Below are 23,739 nucleotides of genomic sequence, written 5' to 3' on the forward strand. Positions count from 1 at the left end.
TCCTTCTTATGCTTTACTAAATTGTTCTTGTATGAAAGGAGGCTTCAGAAAAGACTCTTTTTGGTCTTTTAGATTGCAGGCATTGTAGCGATATTGTAGATTGCAGACCATTTTTCTATAGCTCGACTAAGATTATTCAAGAGACATTATATAACAGTTTTAGTCAATGGGATATTTATTACTTAGCCTATTGAAAAGAAATACACGCAATAATTTTTTTCAGTCAGTTTTTATATATTGTTCCGGGTCTCAAGATAGTTAAAAGTTTCTATTTTTTCAATATACTTTATATCCCCTTTCGAAAAATGTAAAAATAGTTGGAATTTAATTATAAAAATAGTTTGAGTTAAATTAAAAATAGTCGGAATAGTTAAAAATCTTCCTCGTACTAACAACTTTTCGTCAGCAATAACAGAAAAACTAAAAATGCATTCGCAAGATTTGATTTTTTTTTTTTAGCTAAAAATGGTTTAACAAACTAAAAATCAACTAAAACTTATTTCCCTTTTCTGTAAAAACAAAGAATGTGCATCATACCGCCGTTTGACTTATAACAGATGTGCTGCATTGAAAATAACACTTAAGACGAGCATCGTTCATTTAACTTGCTTGATTTTATTATTTCAGTTCATAGTTTTACCGCAATTTTGTGGAACTTTGCTTGAATGCAAAGTATTTAAAATGCATCATAAATCAGTTGGTGGTTATGACTTTTGGGAGGTTTAGAGAGTTCAAGGTGCAACTGTAGGTCTAAAAATTATTGTGAAAAGGACTAAGTCAGTAAAACTAGAAATAAATGAGAACGAAGAAGTGATTTATCTGAGATGGATGAAAAGGATGAAGAGGTGGTGGTGATTCCCAACAAGAACATGGACGTTCCCTCCCCTCAATTACCGTTGTTAGAACTAGCACACATGATTAATCGCAGAGTGAAGTTTGAAGGTTCAACTCAAAACTGTTGATCATTCAAGCTTAATTTTTAGTAGATTGTTTAGTAGAATGAGAATGAAAAAGTGATGTATCTGAGATGGATGAAAAGGATGAAGAGGTGGTGGTGATTCTTAACAAGAAAATAGGTCAAGTGGATAGCTTCACTTCTCTGGGCAGAATTTGTAGTAAAAGGGTGGATGCAGTGAAGACGTAAAAAATAGAAGAGCTAAGGCACCGGGTGTTTTTCCACAGTCGAAAAAGGTTAGGAACAACGCGAAGGTAAATCTTCGAAATAAGATTAGAATATTGGAAGCTACGGTAATGATAGTGGTCGAGTATGGCTCTGGAACGTGGGCGCTTCGAATGAATGAAAAAGATTTGTTAAACATATTCCAGAGATTTTGTCAATGTGTCTCAACTCCTTTTTTTAAATCTAAAAGTACAGAAAGGTTAAGATGACTAGGCCAAGTTCTACGAGGTAGGACAGATTGCCACAGATTTTGCTTTTTGGCCATACACCATGGTGTATGCATAAACCAAACAAAAAGCAGAACGCCCCTGGTTTGGGGAAAATTGTTATAAGAAAGGGTATTTATGTATTATCCAGAACACACTCAAGAAGTGAAGCTAGGTTAATCCTAATGAAATATACCAAAATGTGATGAGAATATAATACTTTAGTAACAAAATTATGAAAACAACAACAAAGAATTATGGAAAGTAGGCCACCCAGAATGTATTATATTTTATACATAACCTAACCACCTCTATATATTAAATATTCAATTGAAATATACCTGCATCGTAGTTTATTTCACGAAAGAATAAGCTAACCGATTGCAGACAGACAAACCGGTTTTACTCAGACCAAACAAAGCAAACTTCTTGATTGTGTTCTGGATAATACACAGGTAGGTCTACCTAAGAAAGGTTTTAAAGAAAATTGTAACTTCATGGAAGGGGGTAAAGAGTGAAGCTTTGAATAAATCGGGGGAAGAAGAGTGCGTACAACCCAGTTGGCTTCTCCGGCTTTGGTGCTGCAGTGAACTGTCAGTAGCAGTAGTCGTAGTATAAATCGGCGGAATGACTCTGTAAAATATTTAAAGCTAAAACTATGTTGTGTTCCTGAATTAGAAAATTAAGTATATTAGAAAGCTGTATTTTATTGTTATGAATAACTAATTAGCCTTATATGCCAGAGTTTTGACAATGCAATTTGCACCAATAATTTCATTGTCATCTGCTTAAATTCAAATGGAGTTACAATTATAACTCCATTAACATTATAATATAATATAACATAATATAACTCCATATAATATACAATATAATTGTAATATAATATAATATAACATATTATAACTCCATATAATATATAATATAATTGTAATATGATATAATATAACATAATATAACTCCATATAATATATAATATAAGTTTAATATAATATAATATAACATAATATAACTCCATATAATATATAATATAACATAATATAACTCCATTATAATTATGATATAATTATTTCCCACATTTGTTTTCGCATTAGAGTGTCAGTGCTATTGTTTCTTGCTGGAATCTCTTAGCAAGATGAGTTCAAATTTGAGTGAAACTAAAAACCACAATTATTTTTGTATTGAAGGATTCATCCGATGACATTTTTGGTCGTATTTTTTTAAGTTAGCTCGAAAGATTTTACGGATTTATTAAGAGACAACAGATTTAAGGCACAATCAAATACCTCGGCCATGATAAAAAAAAAGTTGCTGTGCGAAACATTTTTAAAACTCATGTTTACAGCCCACTCTTTCAAAATAAGCAAGTCTAATTAATTAATTAAATTATCATCCTTCAAGAAAAATCTCTGTATTTCTTTAACTTAATGAGAAAGACTTTATTTTAAAGCTTTGAGAAAAAATATTTCGTATTAACGATCATGAATAAAATGAGAATTCAAAGATATTTTTTTTTTCTGAGGTTTCAGACCTCGAAAAAAGGACTTTATATTCTAAGCAAAACTAATGCAAAGAAAGCCAAGTGAAAGCAAGAAAGCCAACCAATTAAACTGATTCAACTGGGTCTTTTCAAAAAAACAAACAAAAAATATCTTCATATATGGGTTCGCTTCTGTTTCGGACTAGAATTTTTTTTTCTTTGGCTGGTAAAATTGTGTTTAAAATCATATTAAAAAATGTCTTCAGATTGTTAAAATTTGTGTTTTGCATAATTAGAAATGCACTATTTTGTTTTTTGAACATGCGCATTACAAATAATGAAAAAGGTCTTTTCTATTCGAAAAATATCATGAGAAGTCTTTAAGATGCTTGTCTTTTCATACCAGCCGGAATTCACGCAAAGATGTTGTGCTTGGTCGTTATTGCCGAACGAAACAAAAAAGTCTGAAAATATGAGTAAATATTCGGTTCACTTCTGTTTGGGGCCAGAGTTTAAACATTATTTATTTGGCTGGAAAATTCTGTTGGAAATCGCGTCCAAAAATGTGTTTAATATAGTGTTAAAATTCCTTTAGGCATAATTAAAAATACAGTATTGGTATTTTTCAATTTAACATGGGTATTCCAAACAATAAAAGGGCACTTCTTTGTTTACAATATAAAAAGCCTTTAAGAAATTTGTCTTTCAATCAAACATACCTGTCAGAATTCAGGTAAAGATGGCATTTGGTCGGTCTTGTGAAATTTACTGTCTTCTATTATAGATTTATATAGATTTATCGGTACTTATGCATTATGGTACACACGAAAGAAATCATGTTTGGTTAATGCTAATGAAATAAAATAGGATGAAAATATAATAGTTTAGAAACAAATTTGGGCTATATATTTGCACATTAGGAAGGGGGGGAAGCATAGCATATATTAAATACATAACCTAACCTAGGTACCTTTTCCCCCCTAAACCCCCCCCCCCCAAAAAAAAAAAAAACAATAGTTTAAATATTGTAAACGCAATGAGAATCCATGCTTTGCGATTCATCTATCTATTGTAAATACCTTTTTGACTGGTTTCCTTTAGCATTTCCCTATACAGTATATAGCGTCGTGTACCAAATAATGCATAAGTACCGATTTATCTAAAAAAGAAAAAAAATATCTCAATAACTCTCTTGACATCGTTTTAGTTCGTACGGCCAAAATATGACGGCAGTACATGTTAGCCGAAACTTCGGATGCTACAAAAACACATTTCTGGGACCTTTTTTTACCATATAAATTGTATTTATAAGAGGTCAAATAAACTTCATCTGCAGTAAAAACAAACTTCAATTTGCAAATCTGAGAAGATGGTGAATTGGTATGGCCTTGGGGAGGCCATCACATGACTTCGAACCCTCTAAGTTTTTCATAGTCTAATTCTCACTACCTGTGAAAATCGCTACTGATGGATTGGAGTCTATTTCAACTCATCATCGATAGCCTGCCAAATCACTCTGAGACGAGCATGATGAATGACCGCCACTTAATTATGCATGAGTTTTCGCTTAACTGATTCCACTGAAATTGTCTTCCCATTGATTCATTACTGATATGAAAACCTAGCTGATTAAATACGTCGGGTTGCAAAAGTTTCTGCGACTTTAACTCTTAGTTCACACGCAACAATCACCAAAACTAAAAATGTGCATGTGTATTGACCGCAATCAGGTTGCTTTAAGTATGCACTACGAAAATGACAAAATTTAGTCTAAATTTCTATAGCCAAAAAAAAAAAAAAAAAAAAATAGTCTCCACATTTTGTTGAAATTACTTTTTGCCGAAGTCACGTTTTTCCCACTTTTTTAATACTAAGATTACAGTTTTTCTGGGTAACTACTTTTTTAAATGTCTTTATGATGTACAAAAGGCAAATGCAGGTTTATTAGAAATATGAAAAAGAAAAAAAATCCTCCTGCCTTGTGTAAGTTACGTTTTTCTAACAAACCTTAAGGCCAAGCGATACCTTGAAAGCTCCCCCTATCTTCTCCATTATATTTTTTTTTTTTAGTTTTTGTAGACCAACTATTTAGAATTGATCGGGCGGTCTTGCCATAACTTTTAGAGCTTGGGTAATAGATAGGAATAAACAGAAGATAACTAAAAGTCAACGTACAATTTCCCGGAAATCTTAGAAACACCATTTAACTTCTCTCATTTTGTACCGGAGAAAGAGATTATAAAGTGTGAATTTTGTTTCCTTGATTAAATGGAGCAGAATTTTCTTTTTAAATCTCAAAAGGGCAGTCCTAAGAAAGCTCTAACATACCTACTAGGAAAACGCTATAAGTCAACTCAATAGAGAGATATCATTTGAGCAATTACGCAGCTTTGGGTATTCTCCGTGGTGCTACCCAGCTTAAAAATTTAACAAATTCCATTGTCAAATCACGGATTATCAATAGCACTCGATGATGTTCAGTCCTCTGGGAGAATTTACAAACGAGCCTTTTGTCTTTGAGATGGTCAGCCAACAAGACAGGAAGGTTGAGACTCGGAAAATGATTTTAGGGTACCGCATGGCCTTGAAAAAGACCCTGTAGAGCTTGGCTATGCATAAATATAGTAAATAAAAGTAATTATTCTAGTTTGTTGATGAATGCACAATTACTGAAAGTCGTTTAGTTATTGGCAAATCAATAAAAAGAAAAAAAATTGCAAAGATGGTGTGAGTCATTATACCAACACCGAATTTTCATCCAATAAATGAATTTTTTTGAATTTTTGTTGAATTTTTTGAATATTTGTTGATTTTTTTTCAACTTTCTTACAATCAGGCATGTTTAGTTCAACGCTTTAATGCTCACTGGTGAAGGCGTTCCGAGTTAAAGAACTTTTTTTAAAAAAATTAAAGAGGCAGATGACAAAAGAAATACTAACAAACCCAAGACTTAGGACACTCCAAAGATATAACGTTCCAAAGAAGCCCAAGATGTAGGAGACTACAAATATACAATAATATTCATAACATTAAACATTATAATGTTACATGGGATCATAAAGCTAAGTAAAACATAAATCCCATAAACTGCTTGAGATGGAATCATAAAAAAAAATTATTAGAAGGTGGATAAATTGTATCACAAGTCCAGGGCCATACCCAGAGAGATATTAGAGGGGTTTGACCCCCCTCCCCCCCGAAATGTTTGTCTAACTCTTAAAAACGTAACAAAAATGGATATAAACAAATTTTGTATGCATTTTTTGAGTTTGTATACCCCCCCCAATTTTTTTTTTGTAAAACCCCCTCTGAAAAAAAAATCCTGGGTACGGCCTTGCACAAGTCCCAAGGTCAAAGGCAGTGGCTTCTCTGCAACCCACCCAAGATTGACCCCATAAGCGATATGATCCAAACTCTAAAACACATTACGCACACCCACAGGAATTATACTCCACGGTACCAGGACACCGAGTCGTGGTGTCGCTAGCTATTTGGTTTCTTATTGGTTAAGTGGTCATTGGTGTGACTCTGTAAGCTCAGCCAGCGTTAGCCCAGCTCTAAACAGGGACCTGGAGACGTCTGGGGGAAGAAAAGGGGAAACATCTGATGGTTTGCCCCTAACCACGCATTGCACTCCCGGCTGAAGGCAGCGAATCAGGAGATCGGTACTTGCGCAACGCAGACCATTGGTCAGCACGCGATTTTTTCTTTTTTAAGCAGTAGCCATAAAAATGCATATCGTAAGCCTAGTTATCTTACGAAGTAGGCTAAATAGACTCTGAATTGACCTTAGGGTTTCTAAATAATTAGAAACTGTAGGTAGTAAAAGTTGTTTTCCAACGCATAGTCGAACTAATTGGCTACGGATTCTTCAGGAACTTACACTAGAACCTTTTCAATAGGACCACAAGTGTTTCGTTAACATGAATCGTATTTTATGTGTATGTGTTTGCGTCCACTGATATTACTGGAAGACATATTTGAATGATTTGTTTGGAAGTAAAAGTAGACTTTAGCATGAAGAGTGAGGATTGAGGAAGAAACATCCCTCTCATATTCAGGACAAGTTCTGTTCATTTTAAGTTTTAATGTTTCTCCTTGCTTTCAGTTGAAAGAAAATTATTTAATTAATTAGCTAAAATCAGAGTTTGTCGGACTACAGATATAAAAATAACCGTACCGTATAGTCTTCTGTGAAAAGTGGCAAAAAACTGCCTCCTACCCCCCCACCCCCCTTCAACACAAAATTTGAAAGGTTTTGCTGCTAGTAATAAATAAATAGAATAAAGCTGGTAGAAAAGCAAGTCATTATTATATCATAGTTTAAAAAATGATTTTGTGAATAATTTCCATTCCCTTCTCTTTACAAGATATGTACGATGAGACTCATAGCCTTATAGGAATCTCGTCTTGGGAGGGGACAAGCTCGTGAAAAAAATTCATACTTCATGAAAAATATTCATACTTCCCAATAACAAATACTATACGTGATCAATGGACGAATTTCATAACTTACAAGCCTCTCCCCACAGACTGTGAGTATACCTAAAGACATAATTATTTTATCTTTCAACTATACTGAACAAAATGGCTATCTCAAAATTTTGATCAGATAGTTTTGGGGGAAAAATTGGCGTGGGAGGAGGCCCAATTGCCCTTCAATCTTTTTGGTCACTTAAAAAGGGCACTAGAACTTTTAATTTTCGTTTGAATGCACCCTCTCCCGATCCTCTAGGAACATTACATCGATTCAATCATTCCTGGGAAAAAAGGTCGCTCCTTACTTTAAGTTCGTTATCACGAACTGTTTGATAATTGGAATAGAAAAAATGACATCACTCATTTATTTTTGTGCACATGGTCATATTGACCCCTCTAAGCTTTAAAAACTACTTTAAAGAAAAGGAACGTTCGATTATCCTATCGCTCAAGTTCTTTTAGTATAAATCGATTGACTGATAATTTGAATGAATCAGTGAGTTAATGATTCATTGTTGTATTGATTGATCATTTGATTCCCGTCTTAAAAATTTACTTTGATCGTATGTGGATTCACCTAATCGCCCCTATTTATAATGTTAATACATATACATTTTTCATTTGATTTTCGTTTGATATTATAATATGGGTACATGCTGGCAGGCACATACTGCACAGGGAGGGGGGGGGGCTTCGGACCATCTCTTGAAAAATCAAAAAGTTGCATAATTTCTTATAACAAGTCTGTTTTTGTTCATATAGATCTCTGGTCGTAGTCAGTTTTCAAATTTACCCCCCCCCCTACAGGAATTTTGAGTCCCTGAAGTTATTTCTTGTCTAAGTTGCTATGTGTAAGACGTATTGGGAATTTACAGGCATTTGATTATAATGTTGTTCAGGAGTCTTTCACTCCCCCCCCCCCCTGAAAAAACTTGCGATTTTAAAGCAATATTATAATTTTAATTTTCACATTTTTGTTTTTGTTTTACAAAGCTGTATTCCCTTTTCCCCACCAGACTCTTCCTCGAAATATATTCCTATCAATTTTTCTGGGGCCCCGTCCCACAGCCTTTGAAGAAAAAGCGGGACAATCCTAGAGGCCATAGTTTCTCCTCTGCTGCCAGGGTACTCAGGGTATCAAGATAGAGCCGTCAATCGTTCCCCATATTTACACCATCTCACGCTAGGGTTGGACGGTCGTGTGGGTGCGTTTCAGGTCCTGCTAATAAGTGTGGCGAAGCGTATCCAATAGAAGGGAATTTATGTCCTTTGGTTTCTCAAGTAGAATTATTTTAAACGCATATGTCGTGTCCTAAAGATAAGGCTGGAAAAACGCGAACTTGCCGCCTTAAACCCCCTTCCCCCTCCTCCATTTTTGAAGTACAATAAATTTCATTCAAACCATTTCATTTCATAAATTTCATTTCATTCAATTTTCATTATGACAAGGGCACATTGTTTACCTTTTAAAATATTACATTTTCATAAAAATTGAGGTTAATAAAATAAATAATACTCTTAAAAGCAATTTATGTTCCGGCAGAACACCTGCTAGCTTTTTTACTATGTAGCCTTTTTTTATTTAATGGATTGTCTGACAGATCCTAGGTGGCTGAAAAGAACTTTGTTTATAGCAAATCTGATTTAACATCTCATATTCATAAGCATCCTGTTGCTTTCCGATAAAGCTGATAAAAAAGAAACATAGGAAAATATTAACCATATTTTTGGTCCAAACTTTTTTTTTCTCCCTATTCGGATCTTGTTAGTTCTATGATTGATGTGTAAGACTTAATGTGCCGTGATAAAAGAAAATATTTTTTTCGGAGAGCCAACTAACCAAAGTAGGGGGACAAATGCAGCTGAATGTAGGAAATGAGAAAAAAAATGCTGAGCCACAGAAATAAAGGGAGTTTACTTTTAAAACATACTCTGATTCAAAAACACTTCTCTCTTTTAATTTGCTTGACATTGCATTGAAAAGAACCACTCAGGCTTTATGTTCTCTTTACTCGCTTAAAATTTGACATAGCAACAACAAGTGAATGAAAAAAATTGAAAATGACAAAAATTGTTCTATATAAATGGTAGATATTTTCGAACAAGAGAAAAAACGCTACGAGAGAAAAGCAAGAGAAAAAAGGGGGAAAAAGGTCCTAATGTGTTACTAAATATTTGGGAAGATTCCTCAAGCCGTCAATATATATTTCAAAAATAATTTCATTTTAAAAAGTTGCCTAGTTTTATCAATTTTGTGAACAGTACGTACAGTGATGTCAAGACGCCAATTGACTTTCGACCTTGATATATTATTATTTTTTTTTCTCTGAACGAACACTGAAGCATACTATAGAAAATAGTGTATAACAGAAACGTACTTTTTGTCAAGAGTTCAAATTTGAAGGCAAGAAGTTAACTTCAAAGATTAGGCTCCTAGTCAGAATTGGAAGCGTTTTGAAGGTAGAATTCATAGAAAAGAAATTTGGAATGTGGATTATTTCTAAACCTTCTCTAAAATTGTGCGTATCTGCATTTTGAAACAATTTCTTAGACCCTAATGAGACCAAGTTTTAACGACAAGTAATCGAGTCTAAATCGTTCGTGGAAAGATTTAGAAAATATGGGGAAGAGAAGAAAGAAAAAAGAAAGAGAGAGAAAATATGAAATAGAGTAAGTTACATAATGTGTGCAGTTTGCCTTTATTTTGAGGGCAGAAAACAAATGTCCTAACTAACCAGTTGCGGTTCTCTCTTTTGCGGCCTGGGCAAAATCTTGATTAGCGATTCCCCCCCCCCCTGTTCCCCAAAAGTTTTCAAGCCAAGTTCTTACAAGAAAAATTATTTGTTAACAAAATTTTCCATTTTTTTTAAAATCAGACTAATCTTACTTTAGACTCTCATTACTCGCCACGATTGGCCATCGACACTGCTATCGCAAACTGTTGTGTTTCATTTTAATATTCCAGTTTCACAATTCGCTTTAATATCATTAATATTCGTGCCATCTTGATGTAACTCTTCAATGATAAGCAAAATTTCGGATTCAGTTTGATTATACTTACTGCCTACTGTGCCCTCTACTTTATTTTAATAAAAATAAAATTAGAATAATTAAGAAACGATAATGATCCTTGGATTGTTTATTTGAAACTTTGCACCCTTAAAATTTCTACGCCCAGGGCAAGTGCCTCCTCTGTTCCCCCCTAAAACCGCCTTTGCAATCAATATATATGAAAAAGAGGCTGTGAAATAAGAATAGGCTTTTTCTGTCAGAAATGCCAAAAAGCCACTTGTTGAGAATTAGAATGCAAATACATAGCCTACATATTTCTAACCTTGAAAACATTACTAGATTCCACCTAAACAAAACAAAAATGTAAGAATCCTTGTGTAAAAATATACACTGAAAAACTGATAGGTTATTTTGTGTTTCTGACGAGGGGGTACTGACTTCCTGCCACCTAATACGTCTCGGAATGCCACATTTGCCACACAATTTTGCCACACTTGGTACAATCCCGAAAGCGCTTGGTACAGCTCCGTGACGCTTGGCACACGCCATCAGGTGAACATGATTTCTGAGACAGAGCGACCCCGTGGTTTTTTTTAGAAGCATAATCTTGAAAATTATCCTTCTGTCTTAAAATTTCTCTGATCGAGGTGATTAACTTCTTGTGGTTATGCCACGCTCTACAGCTAATCAGTAAGCGCCGGCTGATATTTTAAAGATAACCAGTTTTATTATTCTTTCCTTCATAGTGATTATACAATAAGGTGGCAGCTTTGAATAAAATAAAATAAAAACGTAATAATAAAATAGATCGTCTATATATTTATCAGCAAAACTTATAGAAAAAATCTAGAATTCTTTTGAGAAAAGTTATGTTAAAGTTCCCGCTAACGTTCCCTGACCATTTAAGTTTCCTCTATTGAAATTTAAAGTTTTACTGAAATGTGAGTCGAATGATTATAAGTTTGTTCATGCATTTTCAAGCTTGATCCGAATTTTATTATATGAGAATACGAAATACATTGGAAATAAATAAGTTTAAAGCATTATATTTAAATATAAGTTAGTTATATTGACCGTTTTGCATACCTTGCCACTCTCCCCTCCCCCCTGCTACTTTCAGTTTGTTTAAAGTATTAAAGTTTTCATAAATTTTACTTCTTTGTGTAGTTTTTCTTTTTGTAACAACTTTCTGTTAACGCCCTGTCAGCTCTTCGTGAAATAACTAGTCAACAGTTTCACTTTTGATCAGCTACAGTGCTGCTATCTAAAAAGTGGGCTTCTTATTGGTATTCTAATAGAATATTAAAGCAAGTCGCTTACAGTTGAAAATTGGCACAATGTTTTGATTTCAGCTTGCCAATACTGACCCAGAACTCGAACTCAACTGTAGCAACACAGTGCAGGGCTCGGAGTTTGATTCCAGTGATGAGATTATGCGAAAGCGTCATTAATCCAAACAAGAAGAAGAAGAAGACATTTGAAATTTAAGCTTAGGGTAGTTTAGTATGATTCTGGGATTTCTCCTCAATTCATTCATGATTTCTTTAACTCCTAATTTTTTGACGAATTATGAAGTATATGTGTGATAATAAAAATTTCAATGTGTAATATGTAGCAATAGTATGTATTAATGAATAAAAATTATAGATTTTGAACTGAATTTTTCTGATATATTTTTTAGATTTTGAAATTTTTTTCTGATATATCAGTGACCTCAAAGGTACTCACAATAATAGTTAATTCATTTACTCAATTATTAGTGTTAAGCAATTTAGCGTTAAATCAATACTGTTAAGTCACAAGGTTAAAAAGCAAAACTTGAGCGAGTTAACTGTTTAAGCTACGTTTTCATAAAAAAGAAGAAAAATAAATACCCAAAGAACGTCAGAGGAAAGCAGCTGATACACGACAAAAGAGCTCAATACACTACAAATTTAAAGAAACATGATGCATTACAAACTTAAGAAAGAAACTTAATGCACTTAACACACTTAAGTTAAAAGATATTTTAGATCTTAGCACTGGTTTGGTGTCGAATGCTTACAATATTTTGATGCTATGAGGTTCTTGCAGATATGTGCAAAGATTTCAAATTTCATTTTTTGTCACATCTGAAAGTTTATTTTTGAATTGAAGTTTTGGCAGTAATTTTTTGGCAATAAATCTAAGGTGCCATAATCGGACTGGAATAGGGCCAATTAAAAAAAAAGAAGCAATTATGTTATTTTGGAGAGCATACACATACTAGTTATCTCCGGAATTTTTTCAACAAAAGGTCTCAACCTTCGGTTTGCATGCGGTGGCTTTTTCAAATTCGATGCTGGTCCATTGGCAACTTTTTGAATAGCCAGTAAGATAATTCTTCTTCTTTTTTCTTATTGCATTTGCAATTCAAGCATCCTTATTTCTCAAATTATTTATCATATTTTCCCCTGAAATTTCATCTATTCATACTAAAATTGTTACGGAAAATAAATTGATATTCAGAGTATAACTTCGCATGTATTTTTTCTCTAAATAAAGGTTCTGTAGTAACTATCTGTTTTAGTGACTATTGTCACTCAAAAATGGATTTAATTACATTTCATAAATTACTTACTATAGAAGGTCGTAGTGTATTATTTGACATATTATAAAACTTCAGGAATGGCGCATTGCCTAGTGTATTTTGACTTTAAAGCACTCTCTTCTGATCAAAATCTACCTTCTGAAAAGGTATTAATAACACTATTACCTTCTGAAAAGGTATAATTAAGTAATAGCACATAATTTGACGTATCATAATTATTAACGTTTTTGTTTTAGTCAGAATCTAAAACCTGAAATAACATTAATGGCATTTTATAAATTATATATTATAAAATTTCAAATTGAAGTACTATTTTTTTATAATATATCACTTCAAATCTATTCTTAAACACTACGATTTGTACTTTGAAGTCTTTTAATAAGAATCCAAGCTCTGTTTTATATATCCTGTCCTACTAGGAATTTGCGCAATTTTTAGATCAAATAGAATTTCCAGCGCTAAGAATGGTATCTTTAAAAGCTTACAGTCCCTACCTCCATTGATCTCAAATAATGTCCAGTTCTATGCAGTGTAGACGAATTTTAGAATAATTTATATTATGTTTCTTTAAATTCAATTTCTATCGCAATCACCCAGATAAACTGTTTCTGATGTTTTCCCTTAATCTTCATTCAATTCAAAATACTACTATGAAATGGTATAAGTTGTGTTTTATATACTCTCTACTAATAGGAGCTCATGGGGTAGGGAGAGTTTCCCTTTAGAAAATGCGACCCCAACGCCATTTTTCCATTTTTTTTATTATTTTTTATTTGGTGTTTTCCTCAAAATCTGCAGATAATTCCGCAGTTTTTATAGTTCTCTCGAATTTAGATGCGAATTTCTGCAAAATATTCTTTATGATATATATCCCTTCATTAAAACTAAACCAGTCTCAAATAGAATCCTTAAATCATTTCCATAGTTTCAAAGATTTTCTCCTGTAATTTTATATTCATTATTAAATTTGATCATTTTTTCCTTTAATCAGACACTCCCCAAAACATGAACAATATTTCTTATAAAAAAAAAAACATTAGTTGATTTTACGTTCAAATGATGTTCAGCTCTTCTTTGTATGATATATTTCAACATTAGAGTCACTTGGGTATTGGATTACAAAAACAAAATGAAAACCTAAAAAAAAAAATACAAAAAAGATAAACCCCGCCCCCATTATTCATACTCTTTTCAAACTCCTCATCATTTATTGCAGCAATCGTTTGTTGACGCCTCATCAGCTCTTCATGAAGCAACTGATCAAAAGCTATTCTTCCGATCAGCTACTGTGCTGCTACCTACCATATGGAGTAATTGTCAAAAGCAAGTTGAACCAGCAACAGGTGAATCATACGGAGACGCTGAATTTCGGATTGAAAATTCCTCACCTATTTTTGGCGATTCAGTTTATACACAGCAGTCAAAAGGATGTGGGAAGAGGGGTGACTTCGTTCAACTTCCTACTTCTTTTTATGATATGACCAGTAACACACATGGTCACAAAGGTAAGAAATCTATTTTACTTGAAGCAACGTTTCAAACTTCTTAAATTCAGAGGTGGGATTAAAGTTTCATTCACGGAGAAACAGAGGGACTACCTGAATAAATCTTTGGACTAAAACACTTTTCATTCCTTTTACCTGCTTACAGCATCATAAAAGAAAATGATTCATGTGAAATCCTTTTTTTTTGTTCTTTTTATTGATATTCAATGTCATTCTGGAACCATCAATTTTTTAAAAAAGTGGGCTTGTTTGGCTGTCATTTCCAGCATCCGCTTTAGAGTTGATGGGATTTGATTACACAATACGTCACCGACGTAAACCAATGAGATAAAAGCATAGTTTTACCATGAAATTATGCAAAAGTAATTTCGTATTTTCCCTTCTTTTCATCCTGTAGGGGTCAGGTAAACTCTATGGAGTACCTGGAATAATCTAAAATTTCCCTTACATGATGAAACGTGGCCGAAGTCCTTGTATTAATTTAAGTGCAACATAGTAAATCGTATTGATGATGCAATAAGCTCCTTCCCCGGTCCCTAGCCCAGGAAGGGAAACCCTTCTAGTGTGACCTCACAGTGGTGTCAAAATGAAGTTTTCACAAGTTTATCTAACCAGAACAGTAACTGCAAACATCGCTGCAGTGTGACTTTGAAGAGTTGTGCCCCTTTAGGGACGTATAGCCTAGTAAAGAGCACAGTGTGGATTTTTAATAATCGATAATTCTTCAGGTTTTCTTTTGTTCTGGTGCTGTTTTTTGGGCTGGATAGCCTCTTCCTAGCTATGTTATCTATTGTGTGCTGTGTCCTCATTGTAGCATAATAATTGTAGGCTTAAATAAAAAATAAGGCCAGGGGAGTAGCTCCAGCCTTTTTATTGGGGGGAGAGGAAGAGGGGTTCATATCTATATAGTCAAGGGGCTATATAATAGTTTTTTTTCCAATTTTTTTTTCAGGGGGGGGAAGCTGCCCCCTCCTTGTCCCCCTGAAATGACGCCCATGAATAAGGCGGGGATAATAGGCTTGATATTGCTTGACAGGACGTCGACTCTTGTTGATAGGAGAACATTGCCAAATGTGAAAAACCGTTCTAAGCCTGCTTAAGCACTTTGTGTAGACTTGAGAAGAAGTATTAGCCCCTGAACTGCACTGGTAGGACCCACTGACTTTTTTGAGGCCAGAACAACTTCAATAACTTAAGTAAAATGAAAATTGTGACTTGGAATGCTACAACTTTAAGAAACAGCTATCGTATTGACATTTCGACAGACTTGTTAGGAGTTTCAGAAACTAATCTCCCAGGGTTAGGAAATATGAAATTAGGGGATATAGAATTCATCTATTCAGGTAAGAAGAATGAGGATCATAGCAAGGAATAGGGCTCATGATGAATAAGGAAGCTTCGAAGTCTTGCTTGTGTTGGGAAGGTATTAATAACACGATTCCAGTTGTTCATTTATGACTAAAAATTGCAAGGTATCAGTTATTGCGGTATATGCCCCTATTGAACCGACTGACGGAGGTACAAGTGACTTATATGAATTTTACGTACAGTTACAGGAACACATAAACAGGATTACAGGTAGAAATTTGGCATTTTATTAGGGAATTTTAATGCCAAGGCTGGCAGAAATAGGGATAGATGGTATCCTAGCCTAGCTAAATTAAATTTAGGAAAGGAAAACAGCAACGATTATAAACTTAATACAATTTTGTAGGCATAACAATCTAGTTAAAATCAACTTAATATTTGGCTATAAAATGGCAATATTGTCTACCTTATTGATCATGTTGTTGTAAATCGAAGAATGGCAGAATCGATTCAAGACGCTAAGGAATATAGGAGTACTGGGGTTGATGTTAAAAGTCAACGTTTCGTAGTGCTTAGAATTAATCTAAAGCTGAAATTAAGGAAGGGTAACTATTTTCTGGGAAGTTATGAAGTTGGTATACTCTAGGATGAGAATTTGAGAGGAACTTTTTAGGAACAGCTGAATATGATATTGGAGAGTTTGAAATTTGGCCATGTAGAAGATGTAATTTTAGGAAAATAGTTTGCAAATTAGCAGAAGACGTCCTAGGGAGGAAAGTTAGAAATTTAGCTTGGGTTATTAGCAAAAACGATTTAAACTTGTAAAGAATAAGAGGAGTCTGTACAAGAAGTTTTTGAGTGACAGATAATATGAGAATAAGAAGAAGCTAAGAGAAGTAGAGAAGGCATTAAAAGTATGAATTAAGAAGGTGTGAAAAAAAAAATAAATACCTAGTTGCAGTTTTGCTTGAAGATAGTAGCCTATATTGAAGATTAAAGGTTGCCACATACAGCTGAAAAATGCGCGTTTTCACTCCAATTGTGGCTATCTGATATATCAGACCTTTATCTTCTTTTGCTTAGAAGTTTAGGTTTCGGCAAAGCTTGGTAAGCAAAAATTTTCTTTTCAATGGGGTCTCTGTTTTAGGCCAAAAGTTACTCTTTTGAATTTTACTTATAATACAGCTTCTTCTATACATTGAAGTACTGGAGTACTTTTGAAATCATGCGGGCAAATACATGGATGTAAATAAAAAATTATAGTTTATTAAACTAAATAAATTAGAAATTTGCAATCACCCCATCGGTACTGAAATCTGGCCGAATGCCACCTTCTAAAATGTTTTATCTGGCAGCCTCTTCTATACCCGAAACTAATTAAAAACTTTTGAAAGGATATTGACAAATGTTTAAATGCACAAAAAAACAATTTTATTAAAACTAGATAGCATAGGAAGACTTCTTAAAGGATATTGATAATTTTCTGAACAAAAATACAACTTATCAGAGCTAATAAATTGTAGACTTTAATTCACCCTATTAAATTGATTTAAATTTGATTTGAATTTGATTTAATTTTGAGTTAAATTTGATTTAATTTGATTTTGATTTGAATTTGATTTAATTTGATTAAAATTTAATCTGGTTATTTTGATTTAATTTTGGGCCATCGAGCAAACATGTTAAAACTGCCCTCGTAAAAACTCTTTTTTTTTTTTTTTTACCATATATCTTAGAATGATTGTCATGACTAAAGTATTTTTTGGTATTCTTTTTTTCGCTAAAGGTAGTATATTCCACTTTTGAATATTTTGTGATAAGACATATTTAAATATCGGCAAACGACAAAAGTTAAGCCATTCAAATAGAGGTCTCACTCCCACAATTTTTTCTTTCTACATTTTTCAAATGTGTAAATTTAAGCACCTTTTACTTAATTAGCCAAAACATCCAAACGAAAACATTTTTTGCTTTCTTGGCCCATATTAGGTTTATTCATACTCGGAAACCATGATTTTATAAGATTTTTCTTTTGGTTGTTTCAGAACTGTGAAGTTTTTAGGGCAGTTCCACATTTTTTTCAGTCTTTCCACTTTAAGTCGTGAAACAAAAACAACTTATTTAGTTAAATATACAACGGTTTTTGTAAATCAAAATTCAAAATTTTCTTTCAATTCCTATATTGGTGCTGCCAGGGGATTTGCCGCTAGTCCTTTATCATGATTTTTAGATGACTATTGAATATTCTTTTGAAAGAGTCAACAGAGAAAGTTAGGGATAACTTCATCGGGTGGATCATTTCAGATCAAAGTGCAATGTCAGATGAAGCTGTTCTTCAAGTACTCTATTCTCGGATTGTCAGCCTCAAGCTTATGAAACATGACCAATCTCTTCATTCCCAAAGACAATTTCACCTAGAAAGAAAAGCTTGACATTTGTAGACTATTTCCAGATCTTTAAAGACGTTTATGATTGTGCAATTTATAACTAAAACAAATATAAAGAATCAAATTCTATTTTCACTGCCCTTGGTACTTAAATATATTTCGAGCTAATAACTATTGCACGCTAGTTTTTTTTTCACACACTCTCGTAAAATTCTCAAAATTTTCTTCCCAGTACAACATCTGTCTGTTGTCACTATTCTAAATATAAAACGTCTAAATTGTAGATATGATAATGGTTTGTTTGAAGTATAAAATTATTGTTTGAAGTATTATCATGATGCTGCGACAAAAGAAGAAAAAGAGAAAATTCTATGACGAATCCTTATTCAACTATTCATTGAAGTAGACTGATGCTGCTAAAAAAATGTATATCAATTCATATGTCCGATAAATGTACAAATGACCAGAATGCTAAATTAAGTTATGTGTGTTGAGTTATGTTGGAGCCAAGAAATTGTGTCTGGAGGAGGGGGTATTATTTTCTTTTTTTGGGGGTGGGGGGGGTGGGTACATGAGAAACTTCACAAAACCATTCACAACTTTGTTTATGTGCATTTTTGTTACTTTTTTACGAGTCGGACAGAAACTTTGGGAGTAAAGGTTCAAATTCAGTACGTAACCCCCCTGAATACTGCTCTGCTTGGAGCAATGTATACTTGTTCCTATTCCGTCAAGTAACTAGATTAAAAAGGGGACAATCTCAGTATTAAGCATCACACGGTGTATTTTTGATATCTCGCTTCTTTGCCAGTATTTCATTTCCCAGTTCGCACAATCTTTATCATTATTAAATAAAAAAAAACAAGTTTTTTAAACTGAAAGTAAGGAGCGACATTAAAACTTAAAACGAACAGAAATTATTCCGTACATGAAAGGGGCTGTCCCTCCTCAACGCCTCGCTCTTTATTCCGTATATGAAAGGGCTGTCCCCTCCTCAACGCCTCGCTCTTTACGCTAAAGTTTGACTGTCTCACAATTTTTTTTTAAAACAATAAAAAACTTTAGCGTAAAGAGCGAGGCGTTGAGGAGGGGACAGCCCCTTTCATATACGGAATAAAGAGCGAGGTGTTGAGGAGGGGACAGCCCCTTTCATATACGGAATAATTTCTGTTCATTTTAAGTTTTAATGTCGCTCCTTACTTTCAGTTTAAAAAACTTGTTTTTTTTATTTAATTTCTGATCGTTTTTTAGTTAATGCAGCTTTTATTTGCATAAAAATTTTACTTTTCTTTTGCTAAATGAATGTCTTTACAAATTAACTTACGTAACTAACTTCTATATTCGTATATTTTTCTTCTGGCAAAAATTCAAAGTTGCAGATTTTTGCAGATATGAGCTTGAAACCTATGTAATAGGGTTTTCTGATACGCTGAATCTGACGTTGTGATTTTCATTAAAATTGTTCCACTTGTAGGGGATGTTTCCCCCCTCTTTAAAAAATCGAGTAAATTTCCTCAGGCTTGTTGCCTTTGATGAGTAATACTAAACTTTATAAAATTTATATATTTAGAATCAGAATTATAAACACATTCTTTTGATACATTTATTGACATCAAAATTCCGTTTTTAAAAGTTTCGATTACTATTGAGCCGTATCGCTTGTTTTTTTATTGTTTTTTTTTATTACGTATATGTTATTACGTATATGAGGGGGTTTTGCCCTTAGTCAATACCAAGCTCTTTACTTTAAAATTAAAAAAAATTTTTATTCAAAAACCCCTTAACAAAAAAGCCCGTTTATTTACAATATATCTCTATTTTTAAAGAAATAAAAAAAAGTTTAGCGTATCGAGCAAGTTTTTGCGTTGGGGTACAACCCCCTCATATACGTTATAATTTCTGTTCATTTTAAGTTCTAATATTCCTTCTTACATTTCAGTTGAAAAAACTTTTTTTTTTATTTAATTTCTGCTCGTTTTTTAAATAATACTTGGAAATCCGGCGCCCCCTTCATCGAAATGTCCCTTACCCCAACGAAACATCCTCCACGGACAGATTCTCCAGAGTACCTCCCTCCTCTAGCCCCCCTCCAGAAAAATCCTTCCTGAAAATGGTTGTATACTTCCCAATAACCAATAAATAATGCTGGCAAGTCCGGCGCCCCCTTCATGGCGATTTCCCTTCCCCCATGAAAACTTCCTTCATGAACAGATCCTCCAACATAACCCCCGACCCACCCTTCCCTCCCACTAGCAGAAAAAAAACCTCCTGTAAACTTCTGTATACTTCCGAATAACCAATACTATATGTTAACATTGGGTAAAGTTCATATCTTTTAGCCCTCCCTCTGGGTACTTCGGGGGATTAAGTCATCCCAAAAGACATATTTATAAAATTTTCGACCATGTTGAACAAAATGACTATCTCAAAATTTTGATCGGGTGACTTTGGTAAAAACATAAGCGGGGGAGGGGGCCTAGTGGCCCTCCAATTTTTTTGGTCACTTAAAAGGGGCACTAAAACTTTTAATTTCCATTCGAATGAGCCCTCTCACGATATTCTAGGACTACTGGATCGATACGATCACCCCTTGGAAAAAAAAACAAAAAAAACAACAAACAAACAAACAAATAAACACGCATCCCTGATCCTTCTGGCAAAAAATGCAAAAATCCACATTTTTGTAGATAGGAGCTTGAAACCTCTACAGTAGGGTTCTCTGATACGCTGAATATGATGGTGTGATTTTCATTAAGGTTCTATAACTTTTAGGGGTCTTTCCCCCTTTTTTTGAAAATCAGCCAAATTTTCTCAGGCGCGTAACTTTTGATGGGTAGCTCTAAACTTGATGAAAGTTATATATTTGAAATCAGCATTGAAATCTGATTCTTTTGATATATCTATTGGCATCAAAAACCCGTTTTCTAGAGTTTCGGTTACCATTGAGCCGGGTCGCTCCTTACTTACAGTTCGTTACCACGAACTGTTTGATTAACTTAAAAGTAAAAAAAAAAATCTACATAAGTTTGTTAAAGAAAAGTGAAGACCTATATTAATACCTAAAACAGCTGTAATAAAGTCGTAAGACGAGTGGAATCTAAAAAGAACGAAAATTATAATCAAACAGTTGATGGTAACGAATTGTAAGTAAGCAGGGGCCCGGCTCAATGGTAACCGAAACTCTAAAAAACTGAATTTTGATACCAATAGATATATAAAAGGAATCGGCTTATTATGCTGATTTCAAATATACAAAATTGGTCATGTTTAGTTTTACCCATTAAACGACTACGAGCCTGAGAAAATTTGGTTGAATTTCGAAAAAAAGGAAAGAACATCCGAAAAGAAGGGAATGAAAATCACACCGTCAGATTCAGCGTATTAGCGAACCCTACTATAAAGGTTTAAAGCTTTTATCTGCAATATGTGGAATTTTGTAATTTTTTTTTGCCAGAAGAAAGATCACGGATGTGTTTATTTGTTTGTTCGTTTTTCCCAAGGGGTGATCGTATCGACCCAGTGGTTCTAGAATCTCGGGAGAGGGTTTATTCTAACTTAAACTAAAAGTTCTAGTGCCATTTTTAAGAGACCAAAAAGTTGGAGGGCAACTAGGCCTCCTCCAACGTTCTTTTTTTTCTCAAAATTGTCTGATCCAAATTTTGAGATAGCCATTTTGTTCAGTATAGTTGAAAGCCCGAATAACTATGCCTATGGAGATATCATGACCCCACAGCCCCTAGGGAAAGGTTTCTAAGTTACAAAATTTGCCCATTGCTTACGTATAGTATTTGTTATTGGGAAACATGCATAGCCTACATTTTTCGGGTAGGGAAGGGGTGAAATTTTCAGCTGGTATAATTTTCCATGGGCAGGGAAGTTTCAGGGGGGTGAATTTTTCAGGTGAAATTTTACACTGGGGGAATTTGTCAGAATTCCTATACGGACTTCGTCATATGACCTGTGTTATCATTGCCGGGTCAGTTTGAGGCGTGGAGGTGTTGAGGGTAATTGTTCGGGGTAAATTTTCACCATGATTGAATTGTCTAGAGAATAGATCTGCGGGGAGGAGGGATATTTCTGTGGAGGTGTAGCCATATTTCCTGGCATTATTAAAAAAATGATCAGAAATTAAATATAAGAAAAAAGTTTTTTAACTGAAAGCAAGGAGCAACATTAAAACTTAAAATAAACAGAAATTATTTCGAAAACGAAGGGGGTTTCTCCTCCTAAATACCTCGCCCCTTTACGCTAAAGTTTGAATTCTGTCCCAATTCCTTAAGAACGATTCTGGAAACACTAGTTTCTATTAGTTAAAACAATTAAAAGCTTTTTATTAAAATGCTAAAATGTTTAGCTTAAGGAGCTAGGTTTTAAAGGGGGGCAACCCCCCTCATATACGTAATAATTCCTGTTTGTTTTAAGCTTTAATGTTGCTCCTTACTTCCTGTTTAAAAATTGTTTTTATTAAAATAAAAAACAAGTTTTTTCAACATAAATAAAGGAGCGACAATAAATCTTAAAACAAACAGAAATTATTATGTATATGAGGGGGGTGCCCCATCCTCAATGCCTCGCTCTTTACGCTAAACTTCGAATTTTGTTCCAATTCAATAAGAATGACTCCTGAATCACAAAGGTTGTTTAATTAGAATAAATAGCTCTTTTAGAAGTACTAAAATAAACTTTAGCGTAAAGAGCGAGATATTGACGAAGGGGCGACCACCATCATGTAAGTAATAATTTCTGTTCGTTTAAGTTTTAATGTTGCTCCTTATATTCAGTTGAAAAAACTTTTTCTTTAAACGAACAAATCAAACCTAAATAAGATAAAAGTTAAATTCATTGAGTAAATAAACCTTAAAAAGAACAAAATAACCATAAATTAGAGTAGGACTGGGATTCCCCCAAACCCTCCAACTTAAAGGTTCACCTGTTATTTAAGCTTAGGTAAAAAGAATATATATTTTGAAAAGTTTTTTTATTACAAATTTGTAAAAATTAAATGATGCTCGAATATAATTTTTTTCGGTCAGTTTTTATTAGTTTGATATCAATCAAACTCAGTCAAATATGCAAAAAATTATATCCATGTTTTCTTCCTTTTAAACCCATTTCCTTCAAAAGTATATAAAATCAATTAGAGATTAATTTATTGATTTGCTATTTTAATATAATAGGATACCAATTGAGGCTTCAAAAGTTTTATCAATGTCTACATTTTTGAATGAAACGGAATCAAAAGCAAAAACGGTGACAAAAATAAGTCTATTGTCTATTTCAAAATTCTGATGCTTTTATGGGTGAAAGAGGAATTGGGTGTGATTTAGGGTCAAGGGTGACGGTTGGTTGCCTTGTAATTACATCCAACCAGTAAAAAGTGTTCTAGAACTTTCAATTCTCGATTGATTGATCTCTCAAGTTTTTATGACCAATTCGAAGTGGCCGCGGGACGAAAAGATCGAAGTACATGACAAGTATGTCACTCGCAACGAAGTCAATGCTATTGTTTTGACTCTGGTAGTATTGAGAAAAAAAAATGCCGTCAAACGATTTTTATTTAACTATGAGTTTCATCATTATCCAGAAAAAGCGATTTCCGAAAAGGAAGTAGGA

The 23,739-nt window shown here is 33.7% G+C and overlaps 1 protein-coding gene across 1 annotated transcript in view; it reads left to right on the plus strand.

The window, feature by feature from the left end:
• Positions 1-23,739, plus strand: part of LOC148954987 (calcium-activated chloride channel regulator 1-like) — a 228,153-nt gene that overhangs the window by 64,385 nt on the left and 140,029 nt on the right. Inside the window, exon 2 of the mRNA XM_089099575.1 lies at positions 14,143-14,431. Within this exon, the coding sequence (XP_088955701.1) occupies positions 14,143-14,431 (289 nt within the window). The remainder of the gene's footprint in view (positions 1-14,142; positions 14,432-23,739) is intronic.

This window comes from Artemia sp. Qi Xiang Cuo, chromosome 2 (assembly GCF_049724085.1).
Source record: "Artemia sp. Qi Xiang Cuo chromosome 2, ASM4972408v1, whole genome shotgun sequence".
NCBI lineage: Eukaryota > Metazoa > Arthropoda > Branchiopoda > Anostraca > Artemiidae > Artemia > Artemia sp. Qi Xiang Cuo.